This window comes from Scomber scombrus, chromosome 24 (genome assembly GCF_963691925.1).
Source record: "Scomber scombrus chromosome 24, fScoSco1.1, whole genome shotgun sequence".
NCBI classification, from domain to species: Eukaryota; Metazoa; Chordata; class Actinopteri; order Scombriformes; family Scombridae; genus Scomber; species Scomber scombrus.
This window is the reverse complement of record NC_084993.1, coordinates 1498411-1525624: the sequence shown is the minus strand read 5'-3', so window position 1 is coordinate 1525624 and position 27214 is coordinate 1498411. Positions and strand designations below refer to the sequence as shown.

The window sequence follows — 27214 nt, the reverse complement described above, 5'->3', positions numbered from 1 at the left end:
TTGTTGCACATGAAACAGGATTAAATTACGCATTGCACCTTTAAGAAGCTGTCAACGGGATTAGAGTTACGCACAGCAGAGCCAAATCGCTTTTTACGCTCTCTCTCTCTCTCCCTCCCTCCTCCTCCTCCCCCTCTTTTTTTTTTTCCGACGACATTTCTCCCCCTGTCCTCTCCTCTTCTTCGCTGGTCCTGACACCGCCGGGGAGCCCTGCACACCGAGCGACATGGCCGAGATAGGGAAAGGGGTCACCGCCGGGAAACTGGCCATCAACGTCCAGAAGAGGCTGACCAGAGCGCAGGAGAAGGTACGGGGCAAAGTTTATCATTCAGTGGATCAGCTGCAGGGACACTTTGTCCTCCTGTGTCAGTGTGAAACCCAATCCCATAACTTTCCACTTTAAAAACACCACCGACCTTCACACAATGAGACCAGAACGCGTCTTTTAAAGCCTTTTATGAGCGATTTTAACGCGTAAAATCGCTTTAAAACGTAAATTAACCCTTTATCCAGAATGTGAGGTCAACCTTTTAATATTTAACACACCTGAAAACGCTTTAAACTGTGCAGGAAGAAACGTTAAATTGCTCATTAGGGAATATTAAACACACGTGTAATTAAAAGGAAAGTCACTAATTAACTATTTTCTCTTTAATGGACTTTTACGCACAGTTTAAATAGTAAAACTGACCAATTAGCTTCATTTAAAGGTTCATTTTAAATGAATTTGCAGCCATGTGCCCTTTTAAATTCTACTTTTTCAACTTTCAATTAATTGATGTATCTCTTTGCACCTACTTTAATCTAATCTGAGGTGTTTCTGGGTGAATTGAGGATGATTTTTATTGTATTTGATGGTGTGATATGAGACTGCATGCAGCTGAAGTGTCCTTGAGCAAGACGCTGAACCTGCAGCCAGCTGCTGGTTCCTGTCTGAAGGTTTCCACTAGAGGACGACAACTAGAGCCTCCATATCACATGTTTTTACTACTCAGTTTCAAGGAAAAGTCAAGTTTCTTAAGTTTTATACCTATTAGTAGTAAAGTAAAGTATCTAAAGTAGAAGTATTGTTTGATTTGGCTGCTTTGTGACACTGTGTCTCAGTTTTTTGGGGCATTTTTATGTCTTCAGATCAGTTTAGGAAGCAAAGCAAAGAAAGAAGTAACAGTTTGGCTCCTCTGTTTCCTCAAATCCATTTAAATACTCTAAAGTTCTGTTTTTAACGGGTATCCACAGTAAAAGTATTCATATTAAAGAAAACTACGTGTCCATTTTGGCACTTTTTTATGATTTCTGGTCAGTTTTAGGAAGTTTTAACTATTAATAGATACAATACTGCAAGATAGACTCCTCAGATTCATCAATCATACTCAATTCAAGTCTAAAAATGTTGAAACTTTGACTTAAATTATTGGTAAATTGAACCAGCAGGTGTCCAAAGTAGATGTAGATGAAGTCCTCAGACAGTTAAGGGGCATTTTTTTTATCATTTCTGCTCAGTTTTAGGAAGCAAAGGAAAGAAGTAAAGTGAAGTTTTACTATTATAATAATAACAATACTGCAAGAAAAGGTTCTCAAATTCATCAAAATACTTAATTTAAGGGCATTTTTATCATTTCTGATCAGTTTTAGGAAGCAAAAGAAGGGATGAAAGGAACATTTGAACTATTAATAGCTACAATACTGCATGCAAAAGACCTTAAATTCATCAAAATACTCAATTTCAAGTCAAAATCCTGCTTTCAATGTTCAAACTTTGACTTGAATTCTTGGTAAATTGAACCAACAGGTGTGCAAAGTCAATATAAATGAAATCCTCGGACAGTTAAGGGTATTTTTATGCCTCTTTATTCACAAACTAACCTGTAAGTTTGGAGTTTAAGGAGGCGTTTCTTTGCTCTCTGAGTGTATGAAAGGATTCCTAAAAATGACCCAATGCAACCTGATCGAGTGTGTGTGTGTGTGTGTGTGTGTGTGTGTGTGTGTGTGCTGAGTTATTATTGTCTGTCCTAATCACTCCTGTTGCTTAAGCCTGCCGAGGTTTTACCCTCTAATCACCTCAACGTTGCCACTCAGTCGGTCGCTCGGTTGGTCGGCTGCAGACTCTTCCTCAGTTAAATAATAAGTGTGTATTGTTCGGTCGTCTTTGTGCCGTGCGCTCGGAGGAGACCGGAGGCTGTTTTTGGAGCCTTCGGACTCGTAACTCTATCCTTCCTCCACGCTCCTCAGATGAATATCAGCTCCGTGGGTGGCAGCTGCACATATTTAGCTGCTTAATTTCTAAACAAGTGAAGCATATTAGACGTTCAGACTCACCAACAGGCGTCTTGTTCTCTGCTTGTGTCGTTCTTACAGCGGCTATAGTTAATATATGTCATAATAACAATGTTTAAAATGACTGGGTAGTGTGTTTGAGTGTTTTTAAAGCAAAAAAAACAGCTAAATTTAGTCAAGAATTAAATAAAAAACTGTATTTTCCACCAGAATTACACAATATTTAGTAATGTAGGGAGATACTATGAGCAGAAAATGTAATTTAACATAGTAAACATAGTAAATTACAATTAATTACTGCAGTAAGGGCAGCACCATACAGTAATTTAGTCATAAAACATTGTAGCTTTATAGTAATTTCAGATAATTATAACAGTATCATGTTATAATTTTACATCTTACAGCAGCTATAATCAATATTTGTTATAATAATAATGTATGAAATGACTGTGTAGTGTATCGGAGTGTTTTTAAGCTAAATTTAGTCAAGAATTCAATAAAAATCTGTATTTTCCACCAGTATTACATAATATTTAGTAATGTAGGGACATACAATTAGCAGAAAATGTAATTTAATATAGTAAACATAGTAAATTGCAAGTAATTACTGGGGTAAAGGTACAACAACATACAGTAATTTATGTATTAATTATAAAATATTGTAGTTTTACAGTAATTTAGTTGATGGTTTAACATGAAAACACATTAAATTACTGTGAATTTACAGTAATATCAGACAATAATTACAGTATCATGTTATAATTTTACACCTTACAGCAGCTATAATCAATATTTGTCATAATAAGAATGTATGAAATGACTTTATAGTGTGTTGGTTTGTTTTTAAGGCAAAAAAAACAGCTCTAAAAAACTTTATTTTCCAGCAGAATTACATAATACTTAGTGATGTATTGAGATACTAGCAGCAGGAAATGTAATTTAAGATTTTAATCTAATATAAACGCAACACTTTTGTTTTTGCTCCAATTTTTCATGAGCTGAACTCAAAGATCTAAAACATTGTCTTTATACACTAAAGACCTATTTCTCTCAAATCTGTCTGAATCTGTGTTAGTGAGAACTTCTCCTCTGCAGAGATAATCCATCCCACCTCACAGGTGTAGCATATCAAGATGCCGATTAGAAAGCAGGAATATAGCACAGGTGTGTTTTAGGCTGGCAGCAATAAAAGGCCACTCTGATGTGCAGTTTGGCTTTATTGAGGGGTCAGAAAACCTGTCAGTATCTGGTGTGACCATAGACTGTATATAAGAAATGGACGTAACATCCGTGACGTCACCCATTGGTTCGTGGACTGCTGCTTGGAGGCCAATAGTATCGGATCTGAGCAGCGCCATCTTGAAAATTTCAGGTGCATGCTGGGAAAAATAAAAACAGGGATTCTACTTATATGGGCATCAGGAGGAGCATGAGGCGCCCTCCTGAACCTGTGAACCAATCAACCTGTCAATCACCACGTAGCCACGCCCTAATGCATACCCTGCTTTATCGTCACATATAAAATCAGGGAGGCCAAAATGTCCCAAATGAACATCATACTGCATTGAAGAAGGCTTTAAACTAGCGATTGAGACCATAAACACATTTTGAAAACGTTTACTGAGGTTAGAAATCAAGTGAGAAGTTGGTGAATTCTCCATTGACTTGTATAGAGACGGAAGTCCTTTTGACACCAAAACGGTCGCCCCCTGGTGGCCTTTTGATAGAATGCAGTTTTAAGTTACTTCCGCGTTGGCCTCATTTCAGAGGACCAGAACTCCCCACCTGGTCAGAAGTCATGAAAAGTTTTTATTTTTAAGTCATTCTGGTCATTTGTAGAGTTTATAAAGACATAAAGAGGAGTTTAAGTTCTGTAGTTAAAATTTCAGAGCTTTTTGGGGCTAAATTAGACTTTTTTAAAAGCAGAATCCAGCTGATTTTAATCAAAAATGTGATAAAAATTAAAGGGATTTTTTGTATTTCACACAAGAATTACATCAAACCTGTTAAATAACCATAATGTAAGGAGATCATTTTGTTCTTAGCACTTATTTTAAAGACAATTAAGTCAAATATTTATAGAGATTTCGGGGTTTTATAATAACGTTAAGAAGAGTTGAGCTTTTTTTAGGCTGATTTTTAACATTTTTTAGGCTAAAAACAGATAAATGTAGTCTAAAATTAAATAAAAATGAAGAGGATTTAGTATTTTACATAATAATTACATCAAACCTGGCAAGATATTATAATATAGGGAGATACATTTGTTCTCAGTTCTTATTTTAAAGACAATTTAGGGCAACAAAGTCAAATATTTATAGACAGTTGAGGGTTTTATAATAACGTAAAGAAGAGTCAAGCTTTTTTGAGGCTAAAAACAGATAAATTTAGTCTAAAATTAGGTAAAAATGAAAGTAATTTGGCAACATAGCATAATATAGGGATATATAATTGACAGAAAATATGATTTAAGGGTTAAAAAATGTGTTTTCTTTTATGAAATAGTCTTATAACATAGTATATTATATGGTATAGTAGTATATTATAGTAGATATTAAAGAGCTTAGTTGGTTACTGGTGCAGATTTTCTCTCTTGAGTGTTTCTGCCACAGAGAATTCATGTTTTCTGCTCTTTTATTAACATTTATCTTGAGGAAATACACCTGCAGACTGTGAAACGTTTGATCTTTTTACTACAGAAAATAATCCACAGCAGCGTTTAGTCAGTGTGACGAGCTCGCAGCGATACTGTGCTGCTGCTTTCGGAGTAAAGAGGAAGGTCAGAGTATCATCTTCCTTCCTTCTGACGGCCGGTTGGAGGTGGAGGAGGGGAGCTGCAGCCGGCTTCAGCTGTCTGTCTGCTGGCACGCTGCCCTGCAAACCTCCAAAACCTCCAAAACATGCACCTCGTCCAACTAAGTCACTTCACGACTCTCCTAAAATGCTGCAGAATATCAGTATTAACCCTTAAATACTGCTCAGGATCAAATATGACCCAATTTATATTAGCTGGACTCCCTAAATGTGACCCACAGTGCAGAAAAATGGAAGTAAAATGCACCTTTTTTAAATTTTTGAGGATGCAAATGTACAAATTGAACCTGTATTTATTTAAAAAACCTAAAAAATCACCATTCAAACATGTTTTATTCATCATACCCTTATAAAATGTTCATAAAATAGTGATGGTGAATGTCTCTGTTTGCTCTCTGACAGCTTCATTAAGGATTAATTAAACATTTATAAATGACTGATGGGGCATTTAGACTAATTATGAGGGAGAATATGAACAGTATGTAAAGGGTTAAAGACTTTATTCTACTTATTTTATGACGTTTTGGTGAAAAATGATGCTAATATAACCTCATTTTCACCGATTTCTGACTCTTTCTGCTGTAATTTCTTGGTCAAAGTTTCTATGAGAGGAAGTGAGCGCTCTGCTCCTGAGACGAATATATAACATCTCAGCTAGCAGATGTTTGTTATGTTTGCTAATTATAAGATATTGTGTGAATTGATTGATTCGGACCAGCAGCAGTCACATCGTCTTCGAGCCTCGCCAGGGCGCCGCCGTGGTTGCCATAGTGATGTTATGTCACCCAATAATGAGCCGGTCATTTTGGGCCAACGAGCATGCTGGGAACATTCCTCCCAGTAGGAATTCGGATGAGAAAAGTGACGAGGAAATGTGCTGGGAGTCAAAGAGGCTTGACCCCATGACACTAACCCCCCCCCCCCCCCCTATAAGTATTATGAGCGATGTAGTATGCAGTATTACAGTAAAAGTACTGCAGTATTATGAGTGATGTAGTATGCAGTATTACAGTAAAAGTACTGCAGTATTATGAGTGATGTAGTATGCAGTATTACAGTAAAAGTACTGCAGTACTATGAGTGATGTAGTATGCAGTATTACAGTAACAGTACTGCAGTATTATGAGTGATGTAGTATGTAGTATTACAGTTAAAGTACTGCAGTATTATGAGTGATGTAGTATGCAGTATTACAGTAAAAGTACTGCAGTATTATGAGTGATGTAGTATGCAGTATTACAGTAAAAGTACTGCAGTATTATGAGCGATGTAGTATGTAGTATTACAGTAACAGTACTGCAGTATTATGAGTGATGTAGTATGCAGTATTACAGTAAAAGTACTGCAGTATTATGAGTGATGTAGTATGCAGTATTACAGTAAAAGTACTGCAGTACTATGAGTGATGTAGTATGCAGTATTACAGTAACAGTACTGCAGTATTATGAGTGATGTAGTATGCAGTATTACAGTAAAAGTACTGCAGTATTATGAGTGATGTAGTATGCAGTATTACAGTAAAAGTACTGCAGTATTATAGTGATGTAGTATGCAGTATTACAGTAAAAGTACTGCAGTATTATAGTGATGTAGTATGCAGTATTACAGTAAAAGTACTGCAGTATTATAGTGATGTAGTATGCAGTATTACAGTAAAAGTACTGCAGTATTATTGTGATGTAGTATGCAGTATTACAGTAAAAGTACTGCAGTATTATAGTGATGTAGTATGCAGTATTACAGTAAAGTACTGCAGTATTATGAGTGATGTAGTATGCAGTATTACAGTAAAAGTACTGCAGTATTATAGTGATGTAGTATGCAGTATTACAGTAAAAGTACTGCAGTATTATGAGTGATGTAGTATGCAGTATTACAGTAAAAGTACTGCAGTATTATAGTGATGTAGTATGCAGTATTACAGTAAAAGTACTGCAGTATTATGAGTGATGTAGTATGCAGTATTACAGTAAAAGTACTGCAGTATTATAGTGATGTAGTATGCAGTATTACAGTAAAGTAGTGGTTTGGTCCTCTGACTGATATATTATTATTATGACATCATTAGATTATTAATAGTGAAGCATCAGTGTTAGAGCAGCATGTTACTGTTGTAGCTGCTGGAGGTGGAGCTAGTTTACACTACTTTATACACAGTTAGCTAGTTTAGTCCAGTGGTTCCCAACCTAGGGGTGGGGCCCCTCCAAAGGGTCAGCAGATAAATGTGAGGGGTGGTGAGATGATTAATGGGAGAGGAAAGAAGAACAAACTAAGTTCTGATACACAAATGTGTTTTCAGTTTTTTGGACTTTTTCTCTAATCTCATCATATGAACATTTATTGAAATGAAAGCATGTGAGAAGTTTAGAGGGAAAAATCAGTATTTGGTGGAGCTGTTAACAACTCATAGACATCTGAAATGTGAGCCGACTACACACTGCTGTCTGGTTTCATCTTTAACAATGTGTTGTATTTATAAAGCTTGTTATATTATCCATTGTGTCAAATCTGCATCTGAAAAGTAACTAAAGCTGTTAAATAAATGTAGTGGAGTAGAAAGTACAATATTTCCAACTCTCGAAGGTTTGTAGTTTGAATCCAAACTAAACCTCGAAGTCTCTCTGCTCCTCTGCCACACCTGTCCCTCCCAACACTCCCAGCATGCCTCACTGCTGTGGGTGGGGCTCGTGTGTGTGTGTGTGTGTGTGGGGTGGGGGGTATATCTATCTATAGCCCCCCTCCTCCCCCCCGAGCCTCTTTCTCATCACTCTTAATACCCCACAAACTGTGTGAGAGTGTGTGTGTGTATTTTTGGAGTATGAAATTGAACACCAATGGCTGGCAGGCTGCTGTGACACACACACATACACACACACACACACTCACACACTCACACACATATACACACACACACACACACACACACACACACACACACACATTCCTCTGTACCTGAGTTTACAGAATAAGTCGTATTTAACATCCCCTCACTTGATATTTCCAGGCTCGGCCGGTGACCCTGAATGCACCGCGAGGCATTTGACACAGTGAATGCGGACGACGCTCCGACTGTGTGACGCCCAGAAATAGATCCACGTTTTAATGGATACAACTCGTCAAATTATCAGTGAAAGTGTTTCAGTTTGAAGCCTGAAATCAATCAATAATAGTGACGTTTTCAAACAGCAGAAACAGAGAAAAGAGTCGTAATAAACAGAATAAAACACATAAAATCACAGTTTGTTGTTTTCTATATTTTAAAAAGGCTTCATTTAGTTTTACAGTACATGTGCTACAGTACATATATGATGTTTAAAGTGGACTGGAGTCACTTTTTGCCACTTTTTTGATCTTAAAATTGATGCCGAAACAATTTAAAATATTGAAATGTGACATTAGAAGTACAGAAAAAAAGATCCAGACTGATGTTATATCACACAAATAGAAATAAATCAGCATTAACTCTTTAAAAAAGGATTATTTTAAGCCACTTTTTGCACAAATGTCATGTAAACTTTAAATAAAACAGTCAGTATTAACGAAAAAACAGCCTTTTTAATGTCTATATCTTTCTATACCTCCCAAAAAACAAAAACACACACACACACACACACACACACACACACACACACACACACACACACACACACACACACACTCCCAACCTAAATCAGCTCCTTTACCTTGTATACATGTTCAGTTTTTATAACATTGTGAGGAAGCTGCTTTATGTTTATTACTGAGCTCATAGTGGGTGATGCTGGTACATTAAGGTGCTTTATATTGACTTGTGTTCCTATTATTTTGTCCACCCCATTAACATACATGCAATATAATGAACCCTGATACATCACCACTTAGTACTGTGTTAAAGTCTTAAGCCACCATCATACAAACAGAAACACTTGTTCATTTGCATATATAAAAATGTGTACTAGTGTAAAAGATGCATTTTATTACCATTCTTTGTATGCTGTGAGTCACATAAGAGAAATCAGGCTAAAATAAATGTGTATATGCTGTTTTTAAAGCTTTTAAATGTTAAATAAATGGGTCAAATTGACTCTGAACTGCATGTTAAATAAATGCAGTAAAGTTAAGTTTTATTTATAGTAATAAATGTTCAGTTTGTATTAATTAATAACTGATAAATGCAGCTTAATCCTTGTGTATCTGAACTCTAACATCGTGTTGTTGTATTTTTAGACTCTCTTCGGCTCTAAATGTGTCGTTTTCTCGCCTCAAATTGACCTTTTTGAATTGAATTAACCCTCCTGTTGGCTTCCAGTCAAGGAAGGAAGGGAGGAAGGAAGGAGGGAAGGAAGGAAAGGAGGGAGGAAGGAAGGAATGAAGGAAGGAAAGGAGGGAGGAAGGAAGGAGGGAAGGAAAGAAGGAAGGAGGGAAGGAAAGGAGTGACGAAGGAAGGAGGAAAGGAGGGAGGAAGGAAGGAAAGGAAAGAAGAAAGGGAGTAAGGAATGGAAGGAAGGAAGGACGGAGGAAAGAACGAAGAAAGGAAGGAAGGAAGGAAAGAATGAAGGAAAGGAAGGAGGGAGGAAGGAAGGAACACGAACGTCTGCAGTAAATTTCACAGTAATCCATCAAAGTAGTTGTTGAGATATTTCAGTCTGATGACACTGTGGTGGTGTGTGTGTGTGTGTGTGTGTGTGTGTGTGTGTGTGTGTGTGTGTGTGTGTGTGTGTGTGTGTGTGTGTGTGTGTGTGTGTGTGTGTGTGTGTGTGTGTGTGTGTGTGTGTGTGTGTGTGTGTGTGTGTGTGTGTGTAGTGGGGAAGTCCCCTCCGTGGCGTAGCTGCTGGTTAGTGTATCTGTCACAGGATTATAACGGCAGGTGGTGCGTTGTGTTCTCCGTCAGTCATCTGATCAGATTAGCCGCTGACCTTGTGACTAAAAACAACAACAACACAAAAAAAACGCCCAACGTCTTCATTTCTCCTCTTTTCTTTCATCCCTCGTTCACCTGCACGAGTCCACACTTCACAAACATGAGAATAGACAGAAATCAGTATTAATAATTATTGATAAAGTTTAACGATCATGTGAAGCTGAACTTTAAATTGATGCCAAAACTATTTAAAATATTCAGATGTGACAACAGAAGCACAGAGAGGAGGATCCAGACTGATGTAGTGTCACAAAAATAGAAATAAAGCAGCAATAACATAAGAAAATTATTGTTTATGTTATTAAAATCCACTCTTAAAGTAAAAATGTAATTCTAGAAAATACAAAGGAAATAAAATAAAAAATACAATGAAAATAAAAATGTATGAAAATATATTAACTTTTTTTTTTTAAATGTAAAATTTTTTAATGAACTGTAAAATAAAAGAATTTAAAAAAATATATATTATGTTGGTGAAACACATTAAAACTGGACTTAAAAAATATAATAACAATGACAATATATAATTGATCAAATTAAAAAAGAAAAAATTATGATTTCTATGTATATATAAAACTATTATTATTAAAATTATAAATAAAATACCTAAAATAAATGTGAAAAAATGTCTCTATCTAATCAGCTGTGTGTCGAACCTGTTTGACTTTTAGTGTAACGGACGATCATTTATACGTAATAGTTAGTTCCTCTCTGCAGGTGATAAATTAAAGGATTCAGTTTCATATCTGGATGCTCTATCACACACTCACACACTCACACACACACACACACACACACACACACACACACACACACACACACACACACACACACACACACACACACAGCTGGTGTTAACGGCAGACGGAGGGGAGACACATGGCTTTGACAGGCCGCCTGAAAATAGCCGTAACATGCCTCCAGTTATAGATCTGCACAAAGAGAAAGAAACACAGATTATAAACTTATACATCTTCTCATCTGACTCAGACACACGTTGATACTAAAAAAACGATCTCCCCAAAATGTCGGACTGTAATAAAAACTTGTGTCTCTGCTCTGTGTCTGTTTTGACTGTTCCTTCTTTCCTCACTTCCTTCCTTCTTTCCTCCCTTCTTCCTTCCTCCCTTCTTTCTATCCTTCCTCCATCCCCCTACCTTCCTCCCTACCCTTCTTTCCTTCCCTCCTTCCTTCCTTCCTTCCTTCCTCCCTCCCTCCCTCCCTCCTTCTCTCTTTCTTTCCTCCCCTCCCTTCCTTCTTTCACCTGTCCTTCTTTCCTTCCTTCCTCCCTTCCTCTTTTCCTTTCTCCCTTTCTCCCTCCCTTCCTTCTTTCCTTCTTTCCTCTGTCTTTCCTCCCTTCCTTCTTTCCTTTCCTCCCTACCTTCCTCCCTCCTTTCCTTCCTTCTTCCTCCCTTCCATCCTTCCTTCCTTCCTCCCTCCCTTCCTTCCTCCCTTCTTTCTATCCTTCCTCCATCCCCCTACCTTCCTCCCTACCTCCTTCTTTCCTTCCCTCCTTCCTTCCTTCCTTCCTTCCTCCCTCCCTCCCTCCCTCCTTCTCTCTTTCTTTCCTCCCCTCTACCTTCCTCCCTTCCTTCTTTCACCTGTCCTTCTTTCCTTCCTTCCTCCCTTCCTCTTTTCCTTTCTCCCTTTCTCCCTCCCTTCCTTCTTTCCTTCTTTCCTCTGTCTTTCCTCCCTTCCTTCTTTCCTTTCCTCCCTACCTTCCTCCCTCCTTTCCTTCCTTCTTCCTCCCTTCCATCCTTCCTTCCTTCCTCCCTCCCTTCCTTCCTTCCTTCTTCCTTTCCTCCCTCCCTTCCTTCCTCCTTTCCTTCCTTCTTCCTCCCTTACTTACGTTTACATCTTCTCATCGGACTGTAATAAAAACTTGTGTCTCTGCAGGTTTTGCAGAAGCTCGGCAAAGCAGACGAGACCAGAGATGTTGTGTTTGAGGAGATGGTCGCCAACTTCAACAAGCAGACGGTCAGTGAGATTTAAATCCACTTAAAACACCTGTTTAATATAGTTTGGGTTTATTATTATTATATAATTTATCTCTCCCTCTCATTCGTCCTCTTCCTCTCTCTTTGTTGCTTTCACCTCTTTTAGTTTGAAGGCACCAAACTGCAGAAAGACCTGAAATCTTACCTGGTAGCAGTGAAAAGTAAGAGAGCACGGTGTGTTTATGTACCGTTTGTTTTCTAATAAATAAATATCAGTGGGATGAAATTATAAAACACAACAAATGCTACTGTTTCCTAATGTTTAACCCTCCTGATGTCCTCGAGTCAAGGAAGGAAGGAAGGATGGAAGGGAGGAAGAAGGAAGGAAAGGAGGGAAGGAGGAAGGAAGGAGGGAGGAAGGAGGAAGGAAAGGAGGGAGGGAGGAATGAAGGAAGGAAAGGAGGGAGGAAAGGCAAGAAGGAAGGGAGGAAAGGAAGGAAGGGAGGAAGGTAGGGGGAGGGAAGGAAGGAAGGAAGGAAGGGAGGAAGGAAGGAAGGAAGGAAACAGGGAGGGAGGAAGGTAAGACAGAAGGAAGGAAGAAAGGGGGATGGAGGAAGGAAAGAAGGAAGGGAGGAAAGGAGACAGACGGAAGGAAGGAAGGGAGGAAAGAAGGAACAGTCAAAGGAGGACGACACCTTGCTAAAGGTTAACCAGCAGTTTGTTTTTTTTATTACCGAGCCCTCTAACACAGTTTAGGTCTTTTCATGTTGTTTTGTTAACATAAGAAAAATACTCTGAGACCCTTTTAAAGTAGCACAAAGATAGTTCAATAAGTTCAGATCTTAATTAACACAATACACAGTGCACAACATCCTGAAGGACTCAGCCCAACTACAGGACAATAAAAACACACACAAACAAGTTTAAAAACTCCGAAATGCTCCAAAAACCTGATTTTATACAGCTGCAATAACACTGTTTTAATGCAATAATGACGGCAGCATGTGGAATGTCCTGTATGTGTGTATTATGTGTTAGTGTGAGTACTAAATATTTATTTATTTTAATAGTTATACTGTCTTTAATGGGTCTAATTTGACCATGAACAGTATATAAGGGTTAAAAAGGTAAGAAATGATTCTACATAAAGATAAAATAAACGTTCAGCCGTCAAACACACATTTAGTGCAAAAGAACAAATTATACAAAGAGAAAAAGGAAAGAAAATGTGCTAAATAAAGACATTAATTAATAATTAAATACATATACACAAAGATTAACTGTGTGTGTGTGTGTGTGTGTGTGTGTGTGTGTGTGTGTGTGTGTGTGTGTGTGTGTGTGTGTGTGTGTGTGTGTGTGTGTGTGTGTGTGTGTGTGTTGCAGCGATGCACGATGCGTCGCGGCGGCTGCAGGACTGTCTGGCCGACATGTACGAACCCGATTGGTTCGGTAAAGAAGAGATGGACGCGTTGGCGGAGGTGAGGGAGAACATTAAACATCTCACAGATACTGTATGTTTATAACTGTCTCTGCTTCCTTCTTTCCTTCCTTCCTCCATCCCCCTTTCTTCCTTCCTTCTGTCCTACCCTCCTCCCTCCCTCCTTCTTTCCTTCCCTCCTTCCTTCCTTCCTTCCTTACTCCCTTCCTCCCTCCCTCCCTTCTCTCTTTCTTTCCTCCCCTCTACCTTCCTCCCTTCCTTCTTTCCTCTGTCCTTCTTTCCTTCCTTCCTCCCTTCCACTTTTCCTTTATCCCTCCCTCCCTCCTTCCTTCTTTCCCCCCTCCCTCCCTCCTACCTACCTTCCTTCCTTCCTTCTTTCCTCTGTCCTTCCTCCCTTCCTTCTATCCTCCCTCCCTCCTACCTTCCTTCCTTCCTTCTTTCCTCTGTACTTCCTCCCTTCCTTCTTTCCTCCCTCCCTCCTACCTTCCTTCCTTCCTTCCTTCTTTCCTCCCTCCCTCCTACCTTCCTTCCTTCTTTCCTCTGTCCTTCCTCCCTTCCTTCTTTCCTTTCCTCCCTACCTTCCTCCATCCCTTCCTTCCTTCTTCCTCCCTTCCATCCTTCCTTCCTCCCTCCCTCCTTTCCTTCCTTCTTCCTCCCTTCCTTCCTTCCTCCCTCCTTTCCTTCTTCTTCCTCATTCTCTCCTCTCCTTTCCTTCTTTTCCTTCTTTTTCTATCTTTCTAACACTCTTTCTTTCTCCTAACTGCATGCTTCTCTCCTTCCACCCTGAAGGAGTTGATAGAGAAGGAGATGGACGTTAACCTGGAGGTAAAATGCAGACAGCAGCCGGTGTTTCCCACAGTATAAAAACTGATTTTGAATCCTTAAAACAGCACAAAAGAAAAGATAAACATGCACTTTAATTCATATATATCGCTTTTAGGTTAAAACACGGAGCGCACTAATGAACAGAGGAGTTATTTCGGTGGTTATTTGCTCATATTTTTGTCTGCATGTGGGAAAACACAGGTTGCAGCTCTGCAGTAGAGGAAGTAGAAATGTTATAGATCAGATGTTTATTATATAGATCTGAGACTTCGGGTCGCTTTCACACTGCTGGACTGCAAATGTTTCATAAAAGCATTAAACATCAGTTCATTTAATGCACAAACACACTTTCTTTTTTAACTCGGAGCTTTAATAAAAATCATTTTAAGATGCAAAAAAAGGCAGAAATTGCATTAAATAAATAATAGAAAACAGTTTGCAGCAGTTCTGGACTGATGTAGAAGCAGTAAAGCAGTGTGGAAATATAAAGAAGTCTCTGATTCTAGAGAGAAGATGTAAAATGTTGTGTTGTATAATATGTGTGTGTCTCTGTGTGTGTGTGTGTGTGTGTGTGTGTGTGTGTGTGTCTGTCTCTGTGTGTGTCTCTGTGTGTGTGTCTGTGTGTGTGTGTCTGTGTGTGTCTCTGTGTGTGTCTCTGTGTGTGTGTCTGTCTCTGTGTGTGTCTCTGTGTGTGTGTCTGTGTGTCTGTCTCTGTGTGTGTCTCTGTGTGTGTCTCTGTGGGTGTGTCTGTGTGTGTCTCTGTGTGTGTGTGTGTGTTGCAGGACACAGACACTCTGTGGTTAGATTTCCACCAGAACCTGACGGATAAATCTGTGACCTGCATGGACTCGTACCTGACTCAGTTTCCTGACATTAAGGTTCGTACGTCTCTGTTTAGTCAAATAAATCAGAGATAATCTTCTAAACTAAAGAGGATCCGGTTCACGTTTAAGGACTCGAGAAAGAAAGAAAAGGGGATAGGAAAGGAAGGAAGGAAAGACAGATGAAAGGAAGGAAGGAAGAAAGGAAGAAAATAAGAAAGGGAGGGAGGGAGGATGGATGGATGGAAATAAATAAATAAATAAAAAGGGGATAGGAAAGGAAGGAAGGAAGGAACTAAGGAAGGAAGGACAATACAGGCAGGAAAGATGGAAGGAAGGAAGAAAATAAGATAGGGAGGGAGGATGGATGGATGGACAGAAAGAAAGAAAAGGGGATAGGAAAGGAAGGAACTAAGGAAGGAAGGACAATACAGGCAGGAAAGATGGAAGGAAGGAAGAAAATAAGATAGGGAGGGAGGATGGATGGATGGACAGAAAGAAAGAAAAGGGGATAGGAAAGGAAGGAAAGGAGACAGGAAGAAAGGAAGAAAATAAGGAAGGGAGGGAGGATGGATGGATGGATGGAAAGAAAAGAGGATAGGAAAGGAAGGAAGGAAAGACAGATGAAAGGAAGGAAGGAAAAGGAAGGAAGGAAGGAAGGAACGAAGTGGGCTGGATTGGACCCTTGGTGATCATGCAACTGTGAGACTCTTTATTAAATAGTTTTATCCCTTTTTATTAATATCTATAATATCTATAATGTTGCAGAAAGCTTTTTAACACTATTTATATTCAGCTTTCAACAGTTAGAACTTGGAAAACACAACTTTCTACATTAGAAACAATTAAAATCTTACATTTAATACAAATATATAACACACAAAAAGACTTTAATGATTCACAAAGAGACTTTAAACTAAACTAACGTCTCCCAACAGGCTCGTATAGCGAAGCGCGAGAGGAAGATGGTCGACTTCGACAGCGCTCGGCATCACTTCGCCTCCTTACAGAAAGGAAAGAAGAAGGACGAGGCCAAGATCGCCAAGGTGTGTGTGTGTGTGTGTGTGTGTGTGTGTGTGTGTGTGTGTGTGTATGTGTGTATGTGTGTATGTGTGTATGTGTGTATGTGTGTGTGTGTGTGTGTGTGTGTGTGTGTGTGTGTGTGTGTGTGTGTGTGTGTGATTAAACACAGCAATGAAGCGCAGTGTGTATATGTGTGTCGTATTTTCTGCTCGTATTAAAGGTTTTTAAGGTTTTTAAATGGATTTAAGGTGGTATTAGTTCCTCTCTGGTGGCGATTATTGATGCATGGATGATTCATACCACCTTAAATTAGAAAATACAATTCACTGCATCACTATAATTTGTTTTTATTAATCCTTAATGATGTAAAACTGCCTGTTAAAGTGTGTTTTTCTCTCACTTATTAATGAATTAACATGTTTGCGTTTGTTTTGAACTGTTTTTTTTGTTTGCTTTCCGTCTCCTTTTCTCTCTCTTCTCCTCCTTCCTCTCCTCCTTCCTCCTTTTCTCCTCCTTCTCTCTCTCTCTCTCCTGCATGGTGTGTGTGGTTAGCCAGCAAACCTGTTGGAGATGGCGGCTCCCAGCTGGGCTCAGGGTTTGATATCAGCCCACCAGGTGGCTCAGACTAACCTCTCCTTCAACCAGGTGAAAAACTCTGGTTCATCACTGACTCACCTCCTCCTCACCCCCCCGAAACTTCCTCAGGCTCTCCTCAGGCTCTCCTCAGGCTCTCCTCAGGCTCTCCTTAGGCTCTCCTCAGGCTCTCCTCAGGCTCTCCTTAGGCTCTCCTCAGGCTCTCCTCAGGCTCTCCTCAGGCTCTACTCAGGCTCTCCTCAGGCTCTCCTCAGGCTCTCCTCAGGCTCTCCACAGGCTCTCCACACAGGATCAGCAAACATATAGACCAGAATTAAACTTATACAATGCAAATAAGAGATAAGGAGTAAATGCTAGGATGCAACAACATGGAATAAAAATCAAGTTATCTATAAAGTTTGTCTTAATTTAACGTTATCTTATAAGACTTATAACTACATTAAATAACTGTAATATAATTTTTCATGACTCCTTTTTTTTAAAGGTTTTTGTCATAATCTTCTAATATATTCTCTCAAAATGGGTTAAAAGCAGAAATGTGATGCTGGGTCCACAAAAAAAGAATGTGTGCAAGTTATTCATACGTTTATTTTCACATTTTAACCTTTTAAATATAAACTTAACCACATGGACATTTTAATGCTCCATCACTGCTGCTGATCACGTGTCGAGAGCTTATCTATAATTTGACTCCCATTCAAACACTATTCTTCACATTTGACAGAATCATGTATGCAGACTTCAGCTCCTCTTAGTTATTAAACCCTGTGTGTGTTCAGGTGTGTCTGCATGTTTGTGTGCTCATAAAGAAAACTCAACTTAAAGCTTCCCTCCACTCACATATCTGTCGTTGCTAGAGAAGGAGGAAACTTTTTAAAATGAATATATTTACTATATATTAAACCTTCGTGTCGTCCTCCCGGGTCAAATTGACCCCGTCTGTTTTGACTGTTCCTTCTTTCTTCCCTTCCTTCCTTCCTTCTGTCCTTCCTTCCTCCCTCCCTCCATCTCTCTTTCCTTCCGCCCTCCATCCCCTTTTTTTCTTCCTTCTGTCCTTCCTTCCTTTCTTTCCTCCCCCCTACTTTCCCACCTTCCTTCTTTTCTCTGTCCTTCTTTCCTTCCTTCCTCTTTTCCTTTCTCCCTCCATCCTACCTTCTTTCCTTCCTTCTTTCCTCCATCCTTCCTTCCTTTCCTTCCTCCCTTCCTTCTTTCCTTTCCTTTCCTCCCTTCCTTCCTCCGTCCTTTCCTTCCTTCCTTCCTTCCTTCCTCCCTCCTTTCCTTCCTTCTTCCTTCTTCCTTCTTCCTTCTTCCTTTCTCCCTTCCTTCCTTCCTTCCTCCCTCCCTCCCTCCCTCCCTCCCTCCCTCCCTCCCTCCCTCCCTCCTTTCCTTCCTTCTTCCTCCCTTCCTTCCTTGACTCGAGGACAACAGGAGGGTTAATACATCAAACAGAAAATCAATATTCAAAGCATGTCTGGAGGGAATCTTTAAGTATTTTTGTATTGCCGACACACAAAGTATAGTGCAGATGTATTGATAGTGTGTGTGTGTGTGTGTGTGTGTGTGTGTGTGTGTGTGTGTGTGTGTGTGTGTGTGTGTGTGTGTGTGTGTGTGTGTGTGTGTGTGTGTGTGTAGGCGGAGGAGGAGCTTGGTCGAGCTCAGAAGATTTTCGAGGAGCTGAACGTTGAGTTACAAGACGAGCTTCCATCACTGTGGGACAGGTGAGACGATGCTGAACCTTGGGACACTCTGGAGTTATTATGGGATGTTTTACAGAGAGAGGAGGGCAGTTCGCTTCAATTTGTAAGAAAAATACAGGAAAAAAAGTGTTGAGTTGGTTTTGTAAGTGCTGATTTACAGATTTTAAATGTAGTTATAATGTAGTTCTCACCAGAGACGCCTAAACACGAGACTTTCAGAGCTTTTCTTTCTATCAGTGTTCACAGACTTTTTATTTTGTCATTTTATAGTTGTTGTTTTTCTCCAAATTAAGTAGAAGATGATGATTAATCATGTAGAGCAGAGGATTTACGACTCAGTGAATGGAAGTAAAAAAAATATTATATCAGTTATTAAAGGAGATCGTGTTGAACAGTAGTTTTTTGGGGGAATTTTACTCTTTTTTTCTCACTTTCCCAGAGTCATAAACTAATCAATGCTTTTAGAGAAACTTTTAACATATATATTTGGTGAAATCACACAGGAATATTTGGCTATCTTGACTCAATTGTTGAGTGTTTATGAATATAATCATGATCCTATAGTTATCCAGGAATTGAGCAAGTAAACTGAGGACTAGTAGGGGAGTCTGAGAGGAAGCCTACAGTCTGAGACTTCAGTGTATGTTGGTATCTGGTGTGTTTTTAATATAGTTTATATGAGTATAAATGTACAGAATGTTTATCAAACCAATGTCTCTATTTTTATTAATTATTATCATGTTTTATTTTTCTCATTGCAGTCGTGTTGGCGTCTATGTTAACACATTCCAGGGCATGGCAGGTCATCAGGAGAAGTTCCACAAAGAAATGAACAAGGTGAGCCACACCGATCGATTAAACCAGTGGAGCCGATCGATCGATGAGTTATTGATCAGCCAGTAATCTGTATCTGCTCCGTGTGTCTCCTCAGCTCAGCCAAAACCTGAACGACATCATGACCAAACTGGAAGAGCAGCGGCAGATCAAGTAAGTGAACCTGGCAGCCGAGTTTTCATTGTAGAATTTTTTTTTTAAAGATTAAAACAGATGCAGAATAAATGAGAGTAATGTGCCTCACGTCGCCCCCTAATGCAGAAAAGGTGGTACTGCAGCAGCCACGACAGGAGGTGCTGCTAAGAGGTAAAAACCTGCAGCACGAAGGCTGAGTGTGCACGATGTTCACGTCCATTTTCACCCAAAGAAAGTGTGAATGTAATTTAATCTGCAGCCATTTAACAGTCTCTTTTTTAATGTTTAACTCTGCCTGTTTATTTCATGTTTTGTTGTTGGTTTTCAGGTTTTAACTCTCGATAACAACATTGTCTATGTGCATGTGTTGCCCTGAATGTTGCTCATTGTCGCCCTCATGTGGACAAAGCTGAGAACTGACGCTCTTTATTACTTAACCCTCACATACTGTTCATATTCTACCTTCACAGTATATTCCTCCCATAAAAAGTGTCTATACTAAATGTTGAACCATAGATGTGTTTAGAAAGCATCAATAGTGGATCTGACTGATCAATAAATGGGATTAAACCTTGATTCATGTTTCAGAGAGCAGAGAGAGTGTATTTTTTTTTAGCTTTTACACCACTAAACATCTCCTATCACACAATATCATGTCCTATTTTACCTAAGACATGAATATATAGTATAGTATAGTATATCATGTATTTTATTGAAAGTGAAAATGACAAGAGCTTTATGGAGCTGTGGGGTTTATTGTATAACCATTAGAGCCATCAGTCTTCACTGCTACATCATAAAAAGAAATCCTCATAACTACTATCTTATTAAAACTATTAACTATTCATTTAAATAAAACACATGGCAATAGATACGGCTCTAATGTGTAGCGCCTAAACAAAAGTGTAACATTTTAAAATATTTTCATTTTTGTGCATTTTAGGCCACTTTAGGAAAAGTCATGTCAAGTAAAAGACATTTTGGGTGTTTTTACAAGCTGTTAAATGGGTCAAATTTGACTGGAGAAGAGCAGTATGTAAGGGTTAAACTCATTTTGTATGTTTCATGTTCATGTTTCTCTCTCTCCATCTCTTTATCTCCCTATTTTCTTCCTGCTAACTGACTTCAGTCTCATTTCTGTCTGTTTCTCTCAGTGAGGAAAACAACCACAGCGAGTCGGCCAGCTCACCACCAAAGGTAAAAAACTAAACAAAGCAAAAAGTCAGTGTGAATGTATGAACAAAGTGAAAAAGTTGTTTTTTTCAAAGTTACAACATGAGAATGAGAACTTGAGCTTTGTTGCACCCAAATAAAGATGCAACAAGAAGACATCTGAAGAGGAAGAAGGAACTGATGATGGATTGAAGGCTTTAGTTCACGTCAAACATCGGCTGCGTCCGACAATCCTGAAGCCGAATAACACTGAAAAAAACTCCACCATCCGTCCTGTTGTGTGTACTAATCTGCCTCTGTCTGTCTGCCCCCTCACTGCTCCTGCATGCCTGCCTGTGTGTGTGTGTTTTGTGTGATTTAACCCCTGCTGGTGGTGCAGAAACCCGGGCCTCCACCCAGCGGGCCTCCACCCAGCCGGCCTCCACCCAGACTGACGCCTTCCCCGGACCTTCGGCAGCAGCAGCGAGTCCCGGACGAGGCTCCGGCGCCTGACAGTAACACAGACTCCGCTGCCACAACGCCACAGGTCAGACTGACTGTTACTATAGCAACATACTGGACTTTAATAAAGATTTGATAGAGATTTTAAAAAGCAGAGGGACAAAAATACAGGAATACAAGCTTAGTTAACAAGGTTTGAACATGATATTAGAAGGACTGATCCCAGGAGTTAGTGTCGGGTTATTAGATATGTTAATACTTATTTTATCAGCTATAGTATAATGATTATCATCTTTAAAAACAGTGTTAGAAGGTGCTTTACAAGGCAGCAGAAAGTGTGATAGTATGGGATAAAACTGTACCTTAAAACAGAAATGAAAAACAGAAGATGGATCAAAGAAAAATAGATGAAGATAAAACTCAAATAAAATCAACATCTCCAATAAAAGTATGTGTTTAGAAGAGATTTGAAAGAGATTACAGAGAGTAGACCTCTGCCCGAAGATGTCAACGTACAGACTGGCGCATAGGGTATTAAAAGATCAGAAATGTAGCAGAGGGCAAGACCATGAAGTGTTAATAGTTAAAAGTAATTAATAAAATCTTAAAATCTATCCTAAAACATACTGGGAACCTGTGTAAAGATGCTAAAACCGCCACATAGTCCTGGTTAAAAGCCCGGTAGCTGAATTCTGTACAGTCTGGAGTCGATTTATAGACTTTTGGCTCAAGCAGGTAAAAAGTAAAGTAAAAAAAGGTTTATTTCCTTTTTATTCAGCTGTGTGTGACGAAGACTCAACCAAGACCGACAGCAACAGCAGAGAGTTAGAGACAAAGAGAAGATAATAATGGTAGTAATAAATATAGGAGGTAATAATAAATAAGAGCAGTAGTTGCAGACTTTTAAAAAAAACTGTTAAGGAGTCTAGAAGTGTGAGATTTCATTGACCTGTATCGTCGTCCAAAGGGCAGCAAGGTGAGAAGCAGGGTGGGAAGAGTCCTGAATGATATTTGTGGCTCTACAGAGACAGTGCAAATTATATATAAGTGAACTCGCCACCCTAAAAACAACAGAGTATGAGATTCTAGCCAAAAGTATGTTTCCAAAATTGCTTTTTTTAAGATGTTTTCCAGAATTTTAGAGGTGAAAGGACGAAAATTTGATAAAAACTAGAACAAATAATGATGCTCACTCCTTACAAAAACACTTCAGCAGACAAGATGACGGAGAATCTGAACTCATCACCTGTAGTCTTTAACTTTTGTAAACATACTTTTTTAACGTCTGCACATCTAAAAAGCTCCAGTTTGCTGAACGTGACGCTTCACATCTATTCCTGGACGGTAAACCCTCCTAATATGTATGTGTGTGTGTGTCTGTGTGTGTGTGGAGCAGTGTGAGCCCTGGTCAGGGGTGAGCCTGCTAGATTGGGATCTGGAGGTATTCCAGCCCGTCACTTTTCCAGTTCCCGAGGTGGGTGCGTGGAGGCCAAAGGTCAGAGCTGAAGGGTTGAAGACTGTGTTTACACTGAGTTTAAAGCAAGGTGCTAATTATATTTCAAGCCACTCCGAACTTCTTAAAACCAAACAGGGTTCAGAGTGTTTAAACTGAAATCCTCAGAAGTTTGGTTATACTTTAAGTTCCCAAAGGTATTTAAATTAAAGGGACTGTGCAAAGAGCATGACTGAACTTTTATATCTGCATTGTGACAGGAAGCAGAACTACAGCTAATTAAAATATGTTAAAAGTCGTGTACGGTTAAACAGCAGAATGCATCGTGTTTATCAAATTCCACTTCTGTTTTTTAAATTATTCTCAAGATTAAACTCTTGAATTCTGTTTGCACTTTTGGTTATTATTGAAATGAATTGTACCAAATCAATAGTGTAATATTACCCTGAGATATATTTGGGAAAGTTGTGCATATTTTTCTAACTGTTCATTGTGAAATCGTGCAGAAATCCCATTTTACACTCGATGTAAACACAGTCGCTGGTGTCTGAGGCTGAGGAAACATTTTACTGTGTGTCTTTGTGTGTGTGTGTGTGTGTGAGGATGCATGTGTGTGTTATATCAGGAAAAATAACCCTCTCCTCTTTTATATATTCTAATTTATTGCATGTTTTTTCTACACGCATTCAGCCTCACTTTTGCATGTTTGTTTTCTTGACACTAATAAGTTGATCAGACTAATAGATGATGGTGATTGATAAGCTCTAAAGGATAAAGGAGATAATAAAGGAGCAGCAGTCGTGGTGTGGTTTTTTTTGTGGTATTTTTCTTCAGGACTCTTTAGCTGAATTTAGCTTTTGTGGTGATTTACTGGAATTTTTTGGATTTTGCAACCATGTAATGTTGTGCAGCAACTGTCTTAGCCTGAATTTTATCATAGTGGAGTCAAAAAGTATCTTAAAATGACACTGATAAGACATACAGTATGTGTTAGTTCTACAGTGCAACTAGCAGATAATTGCTGGTAAAAGACTTCTCTCAACATCTATTCAGTTAAATTATGTGCAGATTTGTTGTGATTATAATTATAATCGTCAATTAATCACCATTTGTGTGAATTCTTATGAATGCTTTGACATTATATGACACATTTGTTTTGAAATGTATTCAAATTTCAATATTTTCTGCAATTAAAGGCTTTACTAGTTGAGGTTTTTATGTCATTTTGTACTTTACTACAACAAAGAAGAGCAAGAGTATCCTAATCAACGTTCATTAAGATTTAACTTTAATTTTCCCATTTTGTATCTTTCGTCGTTTTGGTATTCGTGATTTTAAAGCTTTATTGACATATGCACAAAGACCAAATTGTAGTTCACTGCCCTCATGCTTAAAAATGTTTAAAGAAAGAAAGACAGAAAACAAGAAAAATACAAGTATAGAAACAAATACTGTACTAATTTGCAGATTTGTAATGTCCAGATATTTCTTAAACTTGAAAAGTAATTCATCTATAAATAACTTGGTGAATTATACTGATTGAATTCATCTGTAACGAACAGTGAATTCATGTTTGATGTGAGGTTAAAGTCTTTGACGAAGGCTTTTTACACATTTTCACTGTACGTGGTTTCTTGTCTCTTACTGCCCTCCGGAAGGCGCCATCATGGGACTCACGGGTAAGACTGGGTTCAACTGTTTCACAGTCTTAAAGGAGAAAAGACCTCTTAAACTTTATTTTATGGACTGCTTTTTTCTTTTTATCAACACCTCCTTCCTTTTGGCTCTATGACACCCGACACATCCCCGGGTCGTGCCCTTTATTACACACTTCTACCAACCCATCTGCTCCTCTGGCTTTCACCAATACATCCTCCTCCCATCTGCCCACTTACCCTTCCCCCCTGCCTCCAAACCCACCACACCAAACATCCCCCCATCCCCCGGCCTTGTAGCAAGAGCAGACCCCCGCAGAGGAAGAACCACAGCCTGTTGATGATGAAGTGTACCCAGAAGAGGCTCAGGGTGGCTGGGATCAAAACGCCCAGAGTGACTCTCAGCCCGGCTGGGAGGAAGAAGTGACGGATCAGGGTCAGGAGAGCTGGAGCAACGCCGCCGCCTTTGCCGCCCAGTCGTACACCGAGCCCAACTGGGACAACGATGGCGACCAAGTGGGACAGGGTGGCTGGGACGAGGATGGAGAGGCCCAGGTAGAGTCAGGTGGAGAGGGAGGAAAGCCAGACCTCACTGAGGTCTTGAATGATGCTCAGGGTAACGCCTGGAATTCAAGGATCTCTCAAATTTGGATGAAAGACACAAAAATCCCTCTTCCTTTCTGATGTTTTCACCCTTTTTTTTCTTTTTTAATGCTTCAGACTTTTATTACACATCTCGCCAGCTACATTAACCACTTTGTTGGACTTCCTTAATAACAAACCTGGACTTTTTTGTTGTATGCTTATTTCCTTTCACAGAGCGCGGTGACCAATGGCTCCGATGGCGAAGTCCCTCCAGGATTCATCTACAAGGTGAGACTAAAGAGTAGTCATATATATATATAAATACTCTGGGTTTTTAACAATGATATGCACTTTATTGCTTTACAGAGTTCATATGCAGGTTCCATATTCAATAAAAACCTTTTGTCTGTAGGTAAAAGCAGTACACGATTATGCTGCCACTGACGGTGATGAGCTGGAGCTGAAGATGGGAGAAATTTTGCTGGTTGTGGCCTTTGATAACCCAGATGAACAGGTCAGTGACAGTATCTGTATTTACATTTTGAATTGTTGTTTAAAGACCTGTGTGTTTGACTTATCCTAAATGAAAAATATCTGTTCCTCTCTATCTTCTGTAAGTTTTCGTAGCCTTTATTCAGTAACGCAAATGTCAAGTGGTTGTTTTTAATTGTGATCTCGTAATCTTCGTCCTAATGCTGTTCCACCTGTAGATCCATCTGTTGGAACTGGCTATATCCCTGTAATGCACATGTACAAGATTAAATCAGTAAACTAGAAGTACAACCTATAGCTATCTTGGTTGCTGACAAGTTTGCACATTTTAATTAAGAGCTTTCGGAGATAGAAATGCTTTCAGTTTAAATTAAACTACTAAAAACTTGCTCAACTTGACCTGCTGCCTTAAAAGTTGTACACTAACTTTTCGGTAGTTGCCTACATTTTTAATTAAGCAACCGCCTTTGAAGTCACAAATGAATTTTTTATCAGTCAAGTCTTTTATTATTATTTTATTGTTATTTAAATCTAAAACGTTGTATTCTGTCTTTCTGCAGGATGATGGCTGGCTCATGGGTGTGACTGAGACTCACTGGTTGGAGCATAAAGATATTTCAGCCAAAGGCGTTTTCCCCGAGAACTTTACCCAGAAGGTTTGAGATTAATGCCGCGTTAAGATTCTTCCCCTTTTCCTCTGCCCCAAACTCTTCAGATATCCTATTCGGGGAAGAAACGGTTGAATGATCGCTAAATGTCTATCTATACACCAAAATGATCAGAAATGAGCACTGAAATACTAAAACTGCTACGACTACAATACCAAATGTATGTGCAGTTGAAAACAGACTCTTCAGTGATCTCATTGACACTTTTTTTTAAGACAGTTAAAGTTTAAAGATTATAAAGAATTCTCTTTGGCCCCGACCCATAACCTTGTGCTAAATGATGCACAATCTAAAAAGTTTGAGTATGACAGTGCAAAATGATCCACCCAAAATGAATAATGACCCATAACTTACCAATTTGTTTTTATTTCTTATTACTCAATTATTTATAATTTTGCTGAATTCAAACGAAACACATCAACAGTGTGTTAGTAATATCTGAAAATGAGATTTAAGTCATGGATGTACTGTATGAATGTCAAAATATTTTATGTTCTGTATTGTCATCGGTTTTTTGAAAGAAAAAAAAACTTTTGAGAACTTTTCACGGTTCCTTGCATGAAAAATATAATTGTATCGTCATTTACTTTGTAACACAACAAACACTGTGACACCAGGTTTGGATAAACGTGGAATCGCTTATGAAATGTGGCTGTGACTGTCTGAAAAATGCAGGTGTCCTAGACTAATGCCCTGAGGAACACCGCAAATATGAAACAGTATGTTTGTAGGGCTTTGCCTTGCATTATCAAAATCTTTTACAGTGGGATTTTAGGATTGTCAAAGGGAACAGTAGTTTTTCATTTATTTTATCGGCCATTTTGAGGACAGAACTTTGATGTGTGGCTTAAGTTTTCTAATGCACATATGGTCATCTTTTCATTGACGGATGACATGCAAAAACCTTATCATCCAACTCAGCTGCTGATTTTTTTTTTCCTTCATCGTCTTTAATTACTGCTATTTATGACTATTTACCACTATTTACCACTGATTTAGATGCTGTACTCTTGAGACAAGACATTTTTGTTATTTGACTCTTTCTAAATGTTTTTTTTTTTGGATTTGAGTCTGAATCTCTGTGCTCTTTCTGACTTGACCTTCTTTTCCTGTTTTAAGTATAACACTGAATCAGATCTGGAGATGCATTTTTTTTTTTGTTTATTTCCAGTAAAAAATACAAGTTTAGAATGCATTCTGTGAGTCCATTACTGCAACGTAATCGGCTATGTGAGAGACTGAGGTGAAAGTATATCCAATTTAAACATTTGTCTGGTTTAAAATTATGACCCTAACCCTGTCATCAAGAGTAGTTAATGTCTCAACAAATAACCTGCAGAAACCAAAGTTAAATTGAAAAATATTTAAAATGATGAACATTGAAGCAGTCCATGTGGTAACTAATGCACCATCTGTTGGATCAAGTCAGTGTCATTAAAGATGAATGAAACAACA

General features: G+C 38.9%; 1 protein-coding gene across 1 annotated transcript; it reads left to right on the top strand.

Moving 5' to 3' along the window:
* Positions 1 to 204: 204 nt before the first annotated feature.
* On the top strand, positions 205 to 27214 carry bin1b (bridging integrator 1b). Its single transcript, XM_062414488.1, has 14 exons — positions 205 to 307; positions 11885 to 11965; positions 12092 to 12146; positions 13309 to 13403; positions 14971 to 15066; positions 15948 to 16055; positions 18259 to 18344; positions 19085 to 19160; positions 19255 to 19310; positions 19419 to 19463; positions 20447 to 20489; positions 24834 to 24887; positions 25012 to 25113; positions 25652 to 27214. The coding sequence occupies exons 1-14, from the start codon at positions 227 to 229 to the stop codon at positions 25751 to 25753; spliced, it is 1080 nt and encodes a 359-aa protein (XP_062270472.1). The 5' UTR covers positions 205 to 226; the 3' UTR covers positions 25754 to 27214.

Coding starts and splice junctions, on each gene's coding strand:
- bin1b (XM_062414488.1), top strand. CDS start 227: ATGGCCGAGATAGGGAAAGGGGTCACCGCCGGGAAACTGGCCATCAAC. Junction 308..11,884: donor TGACCAGAGCGCAGGAGAAG/GTACGGGGCAAA, acceptor GTGTCTCTGCAG/GTTTTGCAGAAGCTCGGCAA. Junction 24,888..25,011: donor CTCCAGGATTCATCTACAAG/GTGAGACTAAAG, acceptor TTTTGTCTGTAG/GTAAAAGCAGTACACGATTA.